Raw genomic sequence first — 18,149 nt, forward strand, 5'->3', positions numbered from 1 at the left:
TGCCTTAGGGAGTAGCGGCTCCCACTGCCACTAGCCCTGCAGCTGCACTCTCTTGCATGGTTTCCTCATTTCCCACTAAAACCTTTGTAAATAGTCCTTTTATTAAAATCCCCTCAAATTACCTAATTTGAGTGCACCATCTGCTTCTTGCTAGACTGTGGCTGATACAAGGTTATTTATAAAGATCAAAGTTTGGGAAACACTGACACAAAGAAAATCTACCTATATTTCCCCCAAAGATCTCTCTGATCTCCCCTCTCTCCCCCAACTTTCCAGATATCCAGAAAAGGTGATGGTAAGGTACGTGAATGGCAGCATCTTCAGCCCCATCCTTCATCCCCTCTCTTGTTCCAGGCTCCTCTTTCCAATCGCTATTTTAACACAGAGAACTCAGCATCTACTGTTTTCTCCAATTGCACAGACTATAAGTCACTTTTTCTTTTCTTTTTTTTCTTTTTTTTTTGGTAACAGAATTCCATCCCAATAAATAATTCAGGTATTCCATGGAGTTTTATTTTTTATAAAAGCCTTTTTCCTGTATATGTTTCTATTGTACAGAGCACAAGGACGTGGGGGTAATTGCCTTTAAGTATGCGTAAGAAAGCTGAAATGATATCTATGTAAGACTCTTCAAATTGGCATGCAAATAAAGATAGCTCTATAAAATGAGTTTTGCCTTCATTTTTAGTAGCAGTGGCCTAGAATAAGTTGAAACCCCTTCCCGCCCTCCCCCCCTCCCCATCCTTACAATCCAGGGATACATCCTCCTCAGGCTTTTACTATACACACGTAATTTTGAGGTCACGACAAATAGTCACATCTGCTTGTAAGCTCACTGGCTCAGGTAAGCAGACCATCTTTTTACTGCAAGAGAAAAGCAACAAGAAGATATCTGTTCAGGGCAGGTTCCTTTTGGTCAGGATGGAGGGATAAGAGCTCTCTAAGAGTCTTAATGATGTCAGGTGAAAGAAGTCTACAATTGTCTACTATAGGAGCCTACTGTCCTCCAAAGGTGTGGGATGGTAGGACTAATAATATAAAGGCTAGAGTCAGGGTAAAGGGATTGGGGAGTCTCAATCCACACTCATGGGTGTGGCCAGTGGATGCCAAGGAGGAGGAAAAATGCAATTGGGGATCTTTATTCCAATAAAATCTTATATAGAAACCAAATAAGATAGAGATAGATGGATGATAGACAGACCAGGTAAAATGGGGTTTCTTATATTGAAGTGGGAATGTGGATTTAGAGTTCATCCTCTGTGGCTTTTTAACATTCCCAACCCAAGATAGCCCTGCAAGTGTGTCAGGAAAAAACCTTGGGTTGTTGTCGTCTATGCATCAAAGAAGCAAATCACTTGTGATGAGATTGAACCTCAACAAGCATCATATCTAAGTCGAGATTGGTCCTTATGGGTGTGTCTAGGGTAGGTGCATACTCGGCTTACTTGTCATTGACAGGCAAAGGAGCAGTGCAGAATTTCCCAACAATGGTAGTCCGGTCTTTTCTCCAAAACTGGCGAGAAGCCTGAAACTTGAGATTCACTTGGTATATCTGGCACTGAGGAGTGGGGTGAGCTAGGACTCCTCTCCCCTGAAGTTTCTTTTTCGGTCTACAAGGGAAAGGGAGAGTAATCATGTAGCACTTTTGACCTTGCTTCTCTTGGTCCTTGAGGTTCTGCTGGTAGCACTGATTAGCCGTTATGTATGAGGATCAGCCCCTTGTAGGTGGGGACCATGGTCCTTTGTATCATCACAACAAGTCCTTCTGCCCATACCCACAATTTTGAACATGACTCAAAAACACATCAGTTTATGTTGTCCTTATTTCCCCTAGATGAGTGAGATCATGTGATACTATAAATACACTTATAAGAACCGAAAATGAGACAAGCAATAATTGTTATGCTGAGAGGCAAATGAATCAGTCTATAGTGTAGGAGGAGGGTGGGGGGTAAGGGGGAGAGATCAACCAAAGGACTTGTATGCCTACATATAAGCCTAACCAGCGGTCACAGACAACAGGAGTATAGGGACATGAGTTTGGGGGAGGAGTTTGGGATGGGAATGGGGGGATGAGGACAAATATGTTATACCTTAATCAATAAAGAAATTAAAAAATATATATATTTGTTATTTTGTGTGTTTTTTGTTTTGTTTTGTTTTTAAGTAAAGAAGTGGACGCTGCAGCAAAGTAGTAGCCCTTGGATTTTCACATCTGAAAAATGTCCCTCATTCTTAGATTCCTACAATAGTTGGAAGAGATCTACACTTTCATATTTACCAGTCTTTAATTAGAGCCCAATTTTAGGGCATTCAGGTCAAAGGATTTTTGTGAGGACTACTCCACTTTTTTTTCTTTAACGGAAAAAAAAAAAAAACCTAGCTGATTCTATTATTATAATCAATGCCACGCAAATATTTAAATCAATTAAAATTTAATTAATTAGTCATAGTTATTTTCACATTTGTCTATAACAATAGGAAATACAGTTCTTGGCATAAAGACATAGCCTTTGGACTTTAAAACATCCCCAACTACAAGATCACATATAGGAAACTCATATTATTATTTATGTGATAGTGAATTTGCTACTCAAATTAAAACAATTACATTATGTAGAATAAAATAAAATAAAATAGAAATAATTAATTAGATTCATATTTAAATAATCTTTATTTAGAAAACACTATCCTGAGAATGTAATCCATTAAGCTCCAATTTGAGCATAAAGTATAATCACTTAAGTAACAGCTTAAACTGAAAATGGAAGAAGTCAAAATTACTTTTGGAGATCAAAACTATTGTCAAGACTCTTGTGTTTTGGGTTGTTCATTCAGCAATAGGCTCACTTGAAGGCAGAATCGACCCTGATGGGTACTTACTTCTTTCAGGATGTGGTGGTAAAATCCAGCTCTTGGGGGAAGATAATGAGGAAAAGCTCTTGAGGAACAGACATTTCTCATTGCAAATGGAGGAGGTGGTGGGCCAGAAAAGTCAGTTGGAGGAAAATAATCACAGGAAGCTCCATACATGCTTCCTGGATGTAGAGGAAAAGGATGACCTTGTCTCACGTAGGTGCCCCTGGCATCCAATGGGAACAATGGACCTCTGATTGGAGGAACAAAGCCAGGGTCAGTTGCTTTACTTTTGGTGGGGAGAGACGCATCAGGCATATTTAAGTTACCAAGATCATTTTTGCTATCATTTCCACTGAATTTCATTTTGGAAGACATTGACCCATCTGCTTTATCCAATGATGGCATATTAAAGCTTCTGTGTTCTGCCGGTCCAGATGGTCTACCAATATTAGAATAAAATCTTTCTTGCCTATGTAGAGGAAGAGCTGGATCAGGATAAGGTTGGCCTGATGGAGGAATTATCATCCTATGATCCTGTTCCCATGGAGATGAAAGGGATCCAGTGTCAGAAGGTTCCCCATGAGGATGAGTTAACTTATCAGAGCTTGATTCTCCTCTTTCATTAGTAATCTGATGGTCCTGAGGATTCCCTGGGCCTCTTAAGTCTATCCTCCTTACCCCTGGAAGCAAAGGTGAGAGTCTGACTGGGCCCTCCAACAAAGTTGGAAGGGAGAGAAAAGCTCTTGTTTCAGATGAAGGTGGACTCAATGGTGACAGACAATATGGGGAATGCTCTCTGCCAAATGCTGTACTTGGAGCATCAAGTGCATACAGATCTTTTTCTAAAAGTTCACATTTATGCTCTGTTTCCATTAATTTTTGTCTGAGGTAAGAATTTTCTTTCTTTAAATCACTGAGATTTCTCTCAGCAGTCCAAGCTGCCAACCAATTATCATGTGCTTTTCTTTCATGGGAAATAATCTGCCCTTTATAAGAATGAATGGTTCTCTCTAATTCTTCCTCAAGATCTTTGGCTCTAATTCTATAGGTATCCAGATCTTCGGCTGCATGGGTGATCTTTTCATCCCCTTTAGAATGTTTTTTCTCTTTCTCTAACCAGTAATTTTCTTCTACTGTTAACTTCCTGTTAAGTATCATTTCATTTTCTTTATATAGTTCAGTCATTAGTTTAAGTTTGTGCTGAAGCTTTTGATTCTCATTTTCAAGATGTTCATTTTCTAACTGCAAAGATGTGTGTTCAGCCTGGAAATTTTTAATACACTCTATAAGCTCTTCCTTTGTTTTATCTACTTCAGTTAATTGGGTGTATATTTGGTTTCTTTCTCCTTCTAGGGTTTTTAAATAAGCCTTTAACTTAGCAGTATGAATCAGCTTCTTCAAATCTCCTTTTGGTTGATTATGTGAGAGTGCACTATTTTCTGAATCACTCATTTCCAATTCCAAGTTATCATCCCTTACTTCTTCTCCAAGCACTGCAGTCCAATCTTGCATCTTTAGCAAGTATTCAGTCAGAGATTTGATCTGATATTCTTTGTCACATAAAATTTGTTTTGCATATACTTTGGAGTCTTCAAATGTTATCTTCTCTTCATTAAGTTCACTTACTTGTTCTTTCCATTCTTCAGCTTCTTGTAAAAGCTGTTTCTGGCTTTCCTGAAGTTGGGAATTTTCACTCAAAGTATCTTTTATAGCTATCTTAAGTCGTTCTTCACTCATTTGAAATATTTTGAAGGTTGTTCTGGCTTCAGCAACTTGTGATTTGAGTAATTTTGATTCATCTTCTAAGGACTGTATCCTTTTGGAAATATCCACCACCAATTCATCTTGTTCTGATTTCTCTTCCTTTAACTCTTTTGCTAGAAAGAATATTTCATCCTCAAATTCAGATTTGGAATTGCTCAGCTTTTCACAAATTGCCTCCACACGTTGAGTTTCTGTCAGCTCCTCCTCAAAGCTGGAATCCTTTAATGACTCGAAGCTTTCACACTCTTTTTGTACGAGGCTACATTTTTCAAGCAGTTTACAGTTTCCTTCCATTAGTGTACAAAGTTCTACAGCATGCTTTTTCCCTTTCCACATAAAGCCGGCTTCTAACCCAACAAAAACTTATCCACAAAAAACAGCACACACAAAAATCCAACAATGGTTGCACATGTCAGCAATTCCCATAGAAAACCATAGGGATTATGGGTGGTTTTCTTTTCTCGTGTCTTCGGCAATGCTGCCTAGCCCTGCCAAGCTTTGCCAGGACTAGCCCCAAGTGGGCGGAGAGGCAGTCCCGGGCTCCTCCATGGCGCCAGGGCTGCCTTGGGCTTCTAGGCCTAACCCACAGCCTGGCTGGGCCACAACCAACAGCAGAGAATGAGGAGCTTCCGCTCATCAACAGGACCGGACCACTGAGGAGTTGACTGCAGGGGGTTCCAGGGGGAACGGCGCCCAGGCCTCTGGGCTCCTCCATGGCACCAAACTACTCGCTGAGGAGCCTCGGCTGCTACTTGGGCTTTGTGCTCCTTGAGCTTTGTGCCCCGATGATCCGAAGGCCCAATCCCATCCCGCAAGAGCCTGCGCCTTGCCCTGCCCTCGCCACCCCCACCCCTCGTTTTGGTTTGGGCCAGGCCCAGGGTGGAAGGCAGGACGCAGGGATGCTGGGAAATTCCCCTCCTTCCGGGGAGATTCCTGGATGGGTCCTGGGAGCGCGCTCCCAATTAAAGGGGCCGACGCCCTGCCTGGCGAAGCCTCCCGCCTTTGGAAGTCCAGGGGCTTGGGGCTGAACAAATGGGATTTGGGCTCAGGCATCTAGCTGGGGTGGGGGCCGCTCAGTACAGATGGGCGGCTGGCAAGGAGCTGCTGAGCCTTCCAAAGGTAGCAGCCTTCTGCACTGTGGTACAAAGCCCCAAGGATGATAATTAGACAAGTCGCACTTCTATTGGATTGTAGTTCGAGAGCAGCCACTTTGGGTTGGTACTGTGTTAACAACAGATTTCTGCTTCCCTTGCAAGGCCTGGCCTCTCGGGGAGAGAGCCAGCAGTGGCCCTCTCCTGGGCTTTGGCCTAGGACAGGACTCCTCTCCCTCCTCGGTGGCCGTGGGCAGTGAGGCTTCCCCTGGATCTCGGCCTCAATCCGGGCGCTTTCCTCTCGGCAGTCCCCCAAGACAGAACCCCTATCTGCAATGTACGTCGTGGAACCCGCTGGTGCAGGAAAACCCGCTGTCATTGCAGTTAGGAAATGCGAGGAGTGCTCTGTTTTAGACTGAGCATCAATGTGTGGATGGGAAGAAACAGACTAAAACCAGGGCTGGAAATTAGACAGCTGGGGTGAGACTCAGGCTTTGCCTCTTCCCGGCTGGAAGGCTTTGGAGTCACGGAGCCGTTGGGGTGAACATGGCTCTCCAGCCAGCTGTGAGCTTGAAGCACAGGCTGTGCTGGTGTGGACGAAGGAAGTCCCGAGGCTTAGAGTGAAAACAGGACCCAGGACTCTCCCACCCGCCCCCTTGGCCTTGCCCCTGACTCCCCACCCGTTTGCAAGATTCAGGCTCCACCTTGGACTCCTGTCCTGAGACAAAGAGGGAGAGAGGAGTATGAAGTAGAGAAGCGCTCCAGGAAGGGCCACAGGACCCTGGGCAAAAGCAAGACTCCGTGTGGAGGAGACGCCTGGCACTGCCCAGGCCCACCCGCAGAGCCAGGAGGGCGCCAGGTTGCCTCTTGTGCCCTGGGCAGGCTGCCTTTCCAGTCCTGCCTGGGCTCTCCCGCACAGGTGGGTGAGGCCGGGCCTGGCTCTGCAGCAAGGTTTTATTTTCCTTTCTGGCCTCCACAGAGATGGAATGTCTTCTTTATGTATTTTTTTAACCCAGGGTTAGTCATTGATTGGTTCTTCCCTCTTGAGGAAGATCTAGGATAATTTTGTATAAAAGCTGTTCCTGTTATTTTACACGTGGGGAGTGTTTTTGAAATATTTAATGTTCACCGGAAGAAGCTGCTTGGGTGGAGGAGCTTGCAAACCAGGAGTATGAAGGACGCTGTGAGTGGCTGGGGACTAGGCCCGGGTAAATTCTCTAATTAGAAGGAAATTTGGGGGTTTCACAAAACTACAGAAAGTTGGGGAAAGACCACCCACAAGCCCCCTCCCCCCACTTTTTTTTTTTTTTTTCAATTTCTGTTCTGCAACAAAAACACCAAGGAATTTAAGGTACTCATGTTGAGAGCCTTCTTCAAAACAGTAATTCCAGTCTCTTGAGAGAGGGAAGAAGGGGTCTGCGAATGTCCATTCGAATCATTTAGGGAGTCTTTAAAACAGGGTTGGGGAACCGTTTTTCTACCAGGGGCCATTTGGATATTTGGGCCGTACAAAATTATCAATTTAACAATCAGCCTGCTATACTTGGTCATTTCACTAACTCACCCCTAATGCCTTGGCAGGGCCAGACCAAAGGATTTCGAGAGCCTTAAACTACTAGTGGGCCAGGTGTTCCCTACCTCTGCTTTAAAAGTGTACCTGTTGGAAGATAGTCAATAATATTGTAATACCTATGTGTGGTATCTGGTGGGTACTAGATTTATCGGGCTAATCACTTTGTAATTATATAAATGTCAAATCTCATTGGTTTGCACACGTGAAACTAATATAATATTGTACGACACTAATTTAAAAATAAAAGGTTATTTAATAAAATAAAAAAAATAAAATAAAAAGTATAGCTATTGAGGCAATGCCCAGAGATTCTGCTCAGATTGTTCTGGGGTGGAGCTTAGTGGCAGTATTTTTCAAAGCTCTCCAGGTGATTCTAATGTGCAGCCAGAGTTGTGTGTCACTGTCACAGAGTTAAATCCCTTCTTTTGGACTGCCAATGGGCTGGAGAGGTAACGAAAACACCCTTCTAGAAGAAACACACCTCTGAAGTGACCTGAAGAAGAAAAGCTGCAATCTACAGGGCTCAGCTAGGCACCTGGCGATCTGGTTGGGGTCCCAATTGCCTGCCATGTTCATGGTGCGGCCTTGGGGAGCTGTACCCTGTCTGTCCCACGCTGTTTGGGAGCCGAGAAGTCCTCCTGCTCCTTCCAGCAGAGACTTATCTTCCCTGAAAGCACAGTTAATGTGCAGCCCTGCAGCCTGAGAAATGTTTTCAGACCCAAAACTGATCTGGTCACACTCCTGTTTAAAACTCCCAGTGGTTGCCAAAACCGGTTTGGCTCAGTGGATAGAGCGTCAGCCTGCAGACTGAGGGGTCCCGGGTTCTATTCCGGTCAAGGGCATGTACCTTGGTTGCGGGCACATCCCCAGTAAGAGGTATGCAGGAGGCAGCTGATGAATGATTCTCTCACATCAATGTTTCTAATCCTCTATTCCTTTCTCTTCCTCTCTGTAAAAAATCAATAAAATACATTAAAAAAAATAAAATAAATAATAAAACTCCCAGTGGCTCCCTGACCTGGATCTCAGGATAAAACTAAACTCTCCAACCTGCCGTCAGGGCCTTGCTGGGAGTAGCCCTGGCTTGCCCTTCCAGCCTCCTCACATGGGGCTTTGACCCCCTGCTTCCCCTCCCAGGGTCATAGTCTCAGTAACCCCTGACCTGAGCAACCCCTGAGAATCTTAAATATCTATTCAGCCCTAGCTGGTTGGGCTCAGTGGATAGAGTGTTGGCCTGCAGACTGAAGGGCCCCAGTTCCATTTCAGGTCAAGGCGCATGCTCGGGTTACAGGCTTAATCCCCAGTGTGGGGCATATAGGAGGCAGCAATCAATGACTATATCTGATCATTGATGTTTCTATGTCTTTTCTATGTCTCCCTTTTCCTTTCTCTCTGAAATCAATAAAATAAAATAAAATCTCCACTCAAATATCATGTCCTCACACTTGGTCAGGTGTCATCTTACATATTGGCATAGCACCTGCCCTTGTTGACACTTCTATTTGTGCACTCTGGTCATTTTCCCATTGTGTGCTTTCCATTCTCTTGCAAACCATATGTCTCAGGCTCCTCTGCCGGCAGGCTCCAGGGAGAATCTAGCTCTGTTCTGTGCTCTGCCAACACCACCCTGACTTTGTACCTCTAGCCCAGGGGTGGAATGGCTCCTCCTGTGGCTGACTTTGCATTGCCACCCGCCCTTTTGGGTTTTCAAAAAAAACTCCTTTTGGGTTTTCAGCTCTCCCAACACATCATAATTAGTCCCGGAGTTAAATCCTACCTGGCTTGGGTTCTGGTTCCCAGACTGGACCCTAACTGAGATGCTGTTTTATCTGATTAGTGAGTGTCTTACTAGTTTGTGAGTAACCAACCAATTGCTTTTTGAAGAAGCATGCACTGCCGAGGTCCTTTTCCCTGCCTGGCTTGTGATGTCCTACAGTTGAGGTCCTCTGCCCTCCCATCTCCAGCCTGGTCCCAACCAGCTGCTAGGCCCGGGTGCGACAACAAGGAAAGAAACGCTCAGCCCTGGTTCCAGTAACTGGCACCACCCAACATCAAGCCTGCTGGCCCTCCCCTTGCATTCATTTGTTACCTGTCACTGCCTGCAGTTCTATCCTGGTAACTCACCCAGTGCCGCTTCCCTGCTCAGGAGTGGGTGCTTCCCAGGCTGTGGCCTACCCTTCCTCATGGCTGAAGCCCTCCCACTTTTGACATCCCTGATGCCCCCCTCCTGCATACCTGAGCACTGCTACCTATCAGGGACACAATTTCTATGTTCTATGTTTTTACCACCTATTGGGACACCTCATTACTGCTGCCTGCCTGCCTTATCTCCTCTTGTCTGAATGCAATATGCTTGAACTCAGTACTGACCCTGAACTTGAGACAGTTGTGTGTCTGTGTCTTTGTCTGTGTCTGTGTCTGTGTCTGTGTCTGTGTCTGTGTCTGTGTCTGTGGTAGATTCTGCCCTCACCCCCAGCCCCAGCCCCAATGCCTGTCCTGGTGTCCTGGTGTCCTGGTGTGTGTGTGTGTGTGTGTGTGTGTGTGTGTGTGTGTGTGTGTAAAATAAAACTATGTCCTAAGGAGAGAGGAGGCCAGCTGTGAGGGACACTTACTTACATGGTGATCTTGGCTGAGGAGGTGGCATTGCTGCTAAAGAAGGTGACCATGATATGGGTGTCCTTGTTTCTCGGCTCCTGCAGGTTAAACTCCACGAGGTTGTGATGCGCTAGGAAACCAAAGTAGAGCAGACAAGTGAGCTAGAGGTTGGTGGGTGCAGGGCCCAAAAAGCCCCTGGGAGAGCACAGAAGTGCGATTAGAAATCTCGGCCCCACCTCTTCGTAGCTGTGTGACCTATGGCAGGTTACCTCTCACTGCAGATCCTCGGCTTCTCCAAGTGTAAATTGAGGAAAATAAAATAGATCCCTCACAGGTTTAAATGGGAATTAAGTGAGTGACTACATACAAAGTCCATAGACAGTGCCTGTGCCTCAGAAGCATTCAATCCATATTAGTTTTTATTATTACATCTAATGCTAGAATGTCTCACTCCGCCCTGTTTGGTAGTGTGGTTTTGAAAGAACCAAAAAGGATATCTCTTACACTAAATAATTAAATCACAAATATAGAAGCGCCCCTCCCCAAGCCCACCATACGGACACACAGTGTCGGGGAGCACGCTGTGTACAGGAGAGGACTATTGCCCTCCCTGTGGCGTCTCCACCCTCCCAGGCAGCATGGACACTGGGGCTCTCAAAGCTGGTGTCATCTACACGGACTGTGTGAGATGCCTGGCTCACGGCAATAGCCCCGTCTAAGTCACGAAACCTGCTGGAACCTGCTGTCCCTCTGGCAAGAGAGGTTAACACCCCACTATTTTCTTATTAAGAGGTAGGCCCATCTGGTGGCATTTCATATTAAGTTTGGTCTTGGAGCATTTTCACAGACTCCTTTGGTGACTGGGACATTCCAGTAGCTGGAGAAGCGGTCCCTCCCCTTTCCCCTGCCTATGGTCCCTCCAGCCTCAGGGGGTTAGTGACAGGACTCAGGAGAGAAACCAAGAACTCGCCAGAAGAAAAGACAGCACTATATGCCCCACCTCATCCAAGAAAGTGCCACACACCCTGCCATCTCTCCTTCTCTTTTGTTTACTATGGGATGTAGATTGTTAGGGTGATGGACCAGGTTGAACTGAAGTGGAGCATTGTGATGTGAAAAAATAAAAGCTAACTTACACCAGCCTTAGGAATTTAATGATACCACTTCTTGGCGAGAAATTATCATTGATCAAGAAAGTTTCCTAAGGTGTAGAGGGCCTCCTGGGAATGCACATGGATGACCTTTAAATTAATGTCAGCTGAGTCCCAGGTGACTGGCATGGCCGTCCCCCAGAAACAGCCTCCCAAAAAGTCGGAGACTTCAATAAGTACTGATTTCTTATCTTCATCCAAGTGCTTGGAATGCGGAACGAATAAGACCATGACTTACCCAGGTTTTGTTATGCTAAATCCCAGGAATGAGGGAATGAATAGGACCTGGGCACACCCAAAACTTCTTTGACCTTAAACCCCCCTCTGGAAATCAATAAGTGTGCTGTGTTGTCTGTGGTGGGTGTTGGCTGTCCCTCTATCAGAGTGACAGCCTCCACCTGGCATCCAGCTTTTGGATCTATTTTTGCCTCTTGACTCTTTCTTTTATTTCTTAATCCCCAGCTCCTCCACTCAGGAACCTGTCCCTTTCCCTTTCTGTGTGGGACTCAGAAAAAGGAGAAGCACCCACCGCACTAAGGTTCTGCTTCTCCCCGCTCTACATTATCTGGAAGGCCCAGGAGGACCAGGTCTGCTAACGCTGGGCCAGTGGAAACCAATTTTCACAGGAGCATGACATGGGGAGCAGCACACAGATCCCTGGACAGTTGGTCAAGAGACTTGGATACAAGGCCCGGTCCTGCTGCTTACCCACTGTGTTGCCTTGTCTGTCACTGAACCTCTCTGTGTTTCAGTTCTTTCATCTGTAAACAATAACTCCATGCCCTAACTTAGGGGTGTCGAACTCAATCAGAGAAGGGGCCAAAATCTAAAATCCAGCCTAAATCGCGGGCCGAATGGTTTACTGAACAGTCATAAACTGTCATTGTGATGGAAACGCAGCGGAGTGCAGTGATGACAGCGCGGTGTGGGCCACATTGCAAGGCCTGGCGGGACGGATTTGGCCCTCGGGCCTTGTGTTTGACACATGTGCGCCTAACTGGTTTGACTCAGTGGATAGAGCGTTGGCCTGCAGGATCCCAGGTTTGATTCTGGTCAAGGGCATGTACCTTAGTTGTGGGCACATCCCCAGTAGGGAGTGTGCAGGAGGCAGCTGATCGATGATTCTCTCTCATCGATGTTTCTAACTCTCTATCCCTTTCCCTTCCTCTCTGTAAAAAAAATCAATAAAATATATTTTAAAAATACAAAACAAAACAATAACTCCAGTATCACTTCATAGAACATGATGAGAATTAGGTAATAGAGAAAAGGTTCTTCTCTATCACCTCATTTAATCTTATCTAGAGAAGTTTTCTGCCCTGCTGGTGCATGCCTGGCAGGAGTATAGGTAATCCCTGTCCTGGTCAGTACTGCTGAGCCTGGTCCAGTGCCATGATGGCCTGCGAGTGAGTGAGAACAGGGAGCTGCCAGCTGCCAGCACCACCTGCACTACCAGGTGGAAGGCTATCCTCCGAGGGCATGGAAGGGCCCAGCTTGAACACTCAGAACAGAAGCCTCAAAGCACAAAGGCAAACAGTTGTTCCTGAACAGACAGGACCATGCTTCTGGGGGCATTGGGAGGAGGTCTCACAACAAATTTAAAACAGAAAAATTATAGCTACAGGAGTCTGCCTCAGTAGGGATCTTCAAATGCCTGTAATCTCCATGTGCTCCCTGTGCAGAATGGGAGGGGCCAGGTCAGGTGGCCTGGAAGCTGCCCGGGAAATAGAACTGGACGTCTGCGCCCCACAGCACTGCCTCCACCACTGGACTAAGCATCCTCCTTCAGGCTGATCTCCAAGGGGTGCCGAGGACAGATGAGTAGCTGAGAAATAAAGCTGCAAAGAGCAGGTTCTCAGAAGAGGAGCAAAGAAGCAGGTGTGGAGGCAGGTGGCATAGGAAGAGTATAGAATTTGGAGTCAGAAGGCCTAGAGTTGAATCCTGACTTTTCACCCAGCTATGTAGCCTTGGGCAATCACTCAGTCTCTCAGAGCCTCCCTACCTCACAGAGTCAGATTATCAAGGGAGCTGATACATGTGAAAAGCCCACAGTTAACTCTTATAGCCCACTTTGTTCCATGAATTCTCTCTGGCATGAAATTGGAAACACCTGCTTCTACTTTCCCAAATTGTCTGATTGATAAAAGGAAGGGAATTATTAATTATCAGGTTCTAGTCACTGACCTACTAACTTTCTGTATACTATTTTATTTGTGTAATTGGTTCTTCAAAGTAGGTACAGCACAATTGTTGTTCCCACTTTCTACATAAGGATATAGCAGTTCAGAAAGGTTAAGTAACTTGCTCCTGGTCACACAGCTGTTGAGTGGAGAAACTGAGATTCAAATTCTGGTCTGTAAGACCACAAAGTCTGACTTTGATCTCACTATCACTCTGCACCAGACTTTCTAGTAGCAGTAAGATGTGGCCACAAAGATCCCTTCAGCAACCAGACACAGTTGATCAGAAAATCAGTTAGAATTAGCTTGGCCATATAATTATCATCCTAACCAAGCCTACTTCTGTTCTGCGCACACAATAAACCAGGTGAGATCCCAGGATAACAAACACAAATCAGGAAGTAGAGTCACCCTAGTTAAGATGCAAATCATATAGGGAAACATGATGTTTCAGCCTACAATGTAGTTAATAGATTCTAAGGCACACTTTTCCCTGGCATTTAACATCTTTATAATCACTGGCACCTTAGCTTCAATGAAATGCTAAGGTTAGAAGCAACGGAGAACAGTTGGGATGTATAAATGGGCATCAAGAAGGGGGTAAAAAAATATGCAGGCAGGAGGAAGCCAGAAGTCCATTCAAATACCACTCTAGAGAGAGCCCACACTGGAGGGGCAGATTTGGAGGGATCTGAGGGGGGACTAGGATCAGTATATAAATAGGAAGATGCTCCCAAGTCCTCATCCTTAGTAGAGTAATGGGTTAAACTGGCTCTGAAAGTTCAGGTTCTATCTGAGACCAGTAGTGGCTATGCCCCACCCCTCCCATGACATCTTTGCCCCAGTCCTTCACCTCCCACCTTGGCTACCAACCTGGGCTGGACACAGCCCAAGCCAGAGCCCTGCACTCTGCTGGACAGCACATTAACAGAACTGAGCCGTGCATATGTCCCTTCAACTCACCACAGTACGGAGCCCTGGAAGTGGTCATGAGGTAGACTCTCACTTCCTTTGGAAGTGGCTCTATCTTCACACCACCTTGTTCCACCAGCCCTGGAAGTGAAGAAAAACAAAGACAGCAGAGTCCTGAGATGGCCATTTCAGGGTCCATAGCACCCAGCCACATATTGATTAATTCATATGGCACCCATTCATTCTACCAACAACCACACTGCATGCTCATTACATGCCATGCCCTATGGTGAGTCCCAGGATACATGCAACTCAGACCAGTTTGGGATGAACACACAAGCAAACAAGAAGTTTAGATCACCTGGTCCATTCTCAGGAAGTATTTCTAAGAAATTTGAAATTATGTCTCCAACTTGTAAAACAATCTATATGACCGTTGTTTAATGACATTTACATCCTGTGTAGTAGTAACACAGGAAGTGTTTGACCTGAATAGTGGTTGACAAGTTGGGACGGGTATTCTAGGCTGAGAGTACAGTTCCAACAAAGGCACAAAGAGTAAGGAAACATACAATGCTCTTGGGAGTACAATAGTTAGCATTCCCGGGGTGCTCCATGTCAGTGAAAGTGTAGTGAGAGATGAGACTGTTGTGAGAGAAGTGGTTGTTACACCAGCCTGTCTGTTATATCTGAGGGAAATCATGACATATGCCCAACAAGTAGACAGTAATGTTAATTTGCTTTATTGTGGGAAGCTAGCCCTACGTTACCATTTTGTCAAGATTAAATCAATTTCATTCATGTGAGCAATGCCAGGCTGTTGCAGCTCAGAGTGGAAGCCAGAGGTGGGAAGTGGGAGAGAGAAGGAGGGGAAGGAACCATTTACACTTCCCAGAGTTTTTCCTGGAGCCCTTCATTCTGGATAGATAACCACAAGGTGTTTCCAATAATGATCTGCACAGGTGAATCCACACCAGATCCCTCAGTCTTCCCTGAGCCCTTCTCCTCAGGCTGGCCTGGATCATGCAGAAACGTGCCTAAGCTGGTCAGCAATTAGACACCCCTCCAGCTGGCACATGTGCCACCACAGCCTCACACATTAAAAGTGGGCCATGTGTGCCAATCTTAGGGACTTCCCCAAAGCACCTTGGGAAGTGGCTCTATCTTCACAGCTGGTGAGTGGAGAAGCTGAAATTCAAATCCTGGTCTGTAAGACCAGAGAATCTGAACTTTGATCTCCCTATCACTCTGCATCAGACTTTCTAGTACCAGTAAGGTATGGCCACAAGGAAGGAGGAAGCCAGAGTTCATTCAAATACCACTCTAGAGAGAGATCACACTGGAGGGGTAGATTTTGGGGGGAGTTGAGGGGAGGTCTAGAATCAGTATATAAACAGGAAAATGCTCCCAAGTCTTCATCCTTAGTAGAATAATGGGTTAAACTGGCTCTGAAAGTTTAGGTCTATCTGAGACCAGTAGTGGCTGTGCCCCACCCCAAGGGACTATCAGGAATTCAAGAATGGTTGGACCAACTAAAAACACCTTTGTCAAGCATCCAGTTTGTAAGTGGAGTCAGAGGCTCTGGAATATAGCAATGTTTCTAGAGAGCGTTGTGAGGCTGGTCCTGCAGGGGATGATGGGCTGTGTGTATGTGAAGGGTGTGTGCAGGGTGAGTATGGCATCAAGCAGCAGTATAGAGCGTGAGGGATGGGACACTGGGCCAAATGTCATCCTCCGGGTTAAAAAAGGCTGAACACCCCATCAATTACATTTTCTTTATCACAGTTGGGTAGATTTCTTGGCCATAGATCAGGACTTAAAGCAGAGACCACTAGCAATACTTGAACTTCCCCCAAATTGTCAAAGGAAACAAAGAGGTAGCATTTACCAATCCTTGGACAGGAAAGCAGAAAAGGATTAAGACAATCCACACAGTGTCCAGCAAGGAAGGCCTTGTAGCTGGCACAGGGAAAGGCCATCAGGGGACAGAGATTCTCCAGGGCACTGATGTAAAGGTCCACAGCCCTCATATGATCGCAGATCAGATAACTATAGCCTGAACAGGGGAAAGAAACACAACCACATTTTCAGTTTAGAGGCAAAGGGAAACTCCCTCATGCTACTTACCATAACTATATTGAATTTTCTATTCTAGCAGGCTATATATACACAGTGTGTCCCCTGAGTCACATTTAAAGATGATGAATAGATGGTTACTGCATTCTTTCTTTTCATTTTCATTTTACAAAGATACCAATGCTTATTCTATGGAGAAAATTACTGAATTTGAGACCCATTCTTCTATGATCATGCTGATTCTCTTTTATAAAATGAGAGCATACAGACTTGGCAATTCTAATCCCACTTCTCAAAATGGATACCTTGTCTGCACATTTTACCTTCATCATCACTCACACAACCAATTTTTTTATTTTTTTTTTTACAAAAAATTACAATCTCATTAAACCCAACCCAGTAACCAGACTATCAAAGGAGTCAGTAGCAAGCGGTTCATAGTTAACCTCTGAAGCCAATGTGCTGGGGTTCACCTGGCCAACTAACTGATATGCTCACTTTGCCAAAAGTACCAAAAACTCGATTTTCTTGTTATTGTTTTTGTTAACTATTTAAATTTTTGCAGTAACTCATATTAGCTGAATTGGCTGGAGCTAAGAGCCAAAATTTCAGGGTTCAGGCATCTTCAAACTCTCCCTTCCCCTTGGGACACCACCACCCCCAACCCTGAAATCAGCAACCAAGTTTGAGCTGTGTGTGGATCCCCCACTCCCCTGCCCCCCGGTTGGGATGCTCTATGGCCAACCTCCTTCTAGCTGAAACAGGGTGCTGGGAGAGACAAACTAAAGTGAAGTATGGTAGCAACCATACTTAGGTTAAAACTGGTGTTTGAATTTTAACCCTGCTATTCTGGCTTCTGCACTTACTTACTTGCTTAAATAATAGGGTAGTTACCTGAGCTTCCAGAAACCTGGAGGCTAAGGCAATTTTCCTGTGCCTGTGGACCAGGACCACAGGAGATTGATTCCCACTGATTCAGTAGCTCCAGGAGTTGAAATTGCAGATAACCTTTAGAGATTACTAACTCTGCTTGATTCTGCTTCTATAAAAATTGCTTTCACAAGATAGGGCCACATTCCAATGTCCAGCAGGCCATTCCCAGCCTTTAGAATTTAGAATTTAGAACAAAGGAAAATTTTTGTGGTCTAGACCTCCAACACCTGGAACAGGGCGGTTGTGAGTGTGGACTCCACCTGCATGTGGTGCTCTTGCAGCTGTCCTGCCCAGTTCAATAAATCCTTGCCTGCTTTTTTTTTTTTTTTTTTTTTTTTTAATATCAATTAGCAGCCTCCCATGGTTCGACCCCACAATAAATTCTCTCAAATTATGGAGAATAAATGAGAAATGGCCAACTAGATGCCATAGAAATTTTCAAAAGCCATTAAAACCATACTATCCCATCTGATCAAAATTGCTGGGAAATATGTAAGCTGGAAAATCAGTAAATTTGATTAGTGGTTATTCAATACAATTGTTGAAATAATCCCTAAAATAAAAATATCAAAACTTTGGTAAACCAGGAAGAAACTAAAAAAAATAGTCAACAGATATCAGGATAAAATTCCTATATGAAATGTTGATAGTTTATTCAATATATTCATAAGAAGACTAAACAACCCTTAATACTTAACTTTTGACAAATATAATGTTTTTTTAAAATGCTAAGAATATATTCAATGAACATGTGTATATTCAAAAAGAACATTCATAAAAATATATTTAGTGTTGTGGGGTTGAACCCTGGAGTCAAAATAAGACCACAGGAGGCTGCTAATTGATAAAACAAAACAAAAACAAGAAACAACCAACAACAACAACAAGCAGGCAAGGATTTATTGAACTGGCCAGGATGGCCACAAGAACACCACACACAGGTGGAGTCCACACTCACGACTGCCCCATTCCAGGTGTAGGCAGTCCTTTTAAAGATCTTCACTACAAAAATGTT

General features: G+C 44.8%; 2 protein-coding genes across 3 annotated transcripts in view; both read right to left on the reverse strand.

Annotated features, from left to right (window-relative positions):
- Positions 1 to 491: 491 nt before the first annotated feature.
- Positions 492 to 18,149, reverse strand: part of PLA1A (phospholipase A1 member A) — a 54,908-nt gene continuing 37,250 nt past the window's right edge. Inside the window, exons 7-11 of one of the 2 annotated variants that reach the window (XM_036447457.2) lie at positions 16,014 to 16,181; positions 14,177 to 14,266; positions 9,904 to 10,012; positions 1,446 to 1,610; positions 492 to 864 (exon numbers count right to left, since the gene is read on the reverse strand). In XM_036447457.2, coding sequence (XP_036303350.1) covers positions 780 to 864; positions 1,446 to 1,610; positions 9,904 to 10,012; positions 14,177 to 14,266; positions 16,014 to 16,181 — 617 coding nt within the window. In that variant the 3' untranslated portion in view covers positions 492 to 779. Of the gene's footprint in view, positions 865 to 1,445; positions 1,611 to 9,899; positions 10,013 to 14,176; positions 14,267 to 16,013; positions 16,182 to 18,149 lie in introns of those variants that run through there. The other variant, XM_036447458.2, reaches the window with a different exon arrangement.
- LOC118724326 (melanoma inhibitory activity protein 2-like) lies at positions 2,782 to 5,187 on the reverse strand. The gene is given in 5 exon segments (XM_045583969.1): positions 2,782 to 4,945; positions 4,947 to 5,000; positions 5,002 to 5,107; positions 5,110 to 5,142; positions 5,145 to 5,187. Coding segments are annotated over 5 exon segments (2,361 nt in total). The 5' UTR covers positions 5,173 to 5,187; the 3' UTR covers positions 2,782 to 2,805.

This window comes from Pipistrellus kuhlii, unplaced genomic scaffold (genome assembly GCF_014108245.1).
Source record: "Pipistrellus kuhlii isolate mPipKuh1 unplaced genomic scaffold, mPipKuh1.p scaffold_m20_p_2, whole genome shotgun sequence".
Classification (NCBI taxonomy): domain Eukaryota; kingdom Metazoa; phylum Chordata; class Mammalia; order Chiroptera; family Vespertilionidae; genus Pipistrellus; species Pipistrellus kuhlii.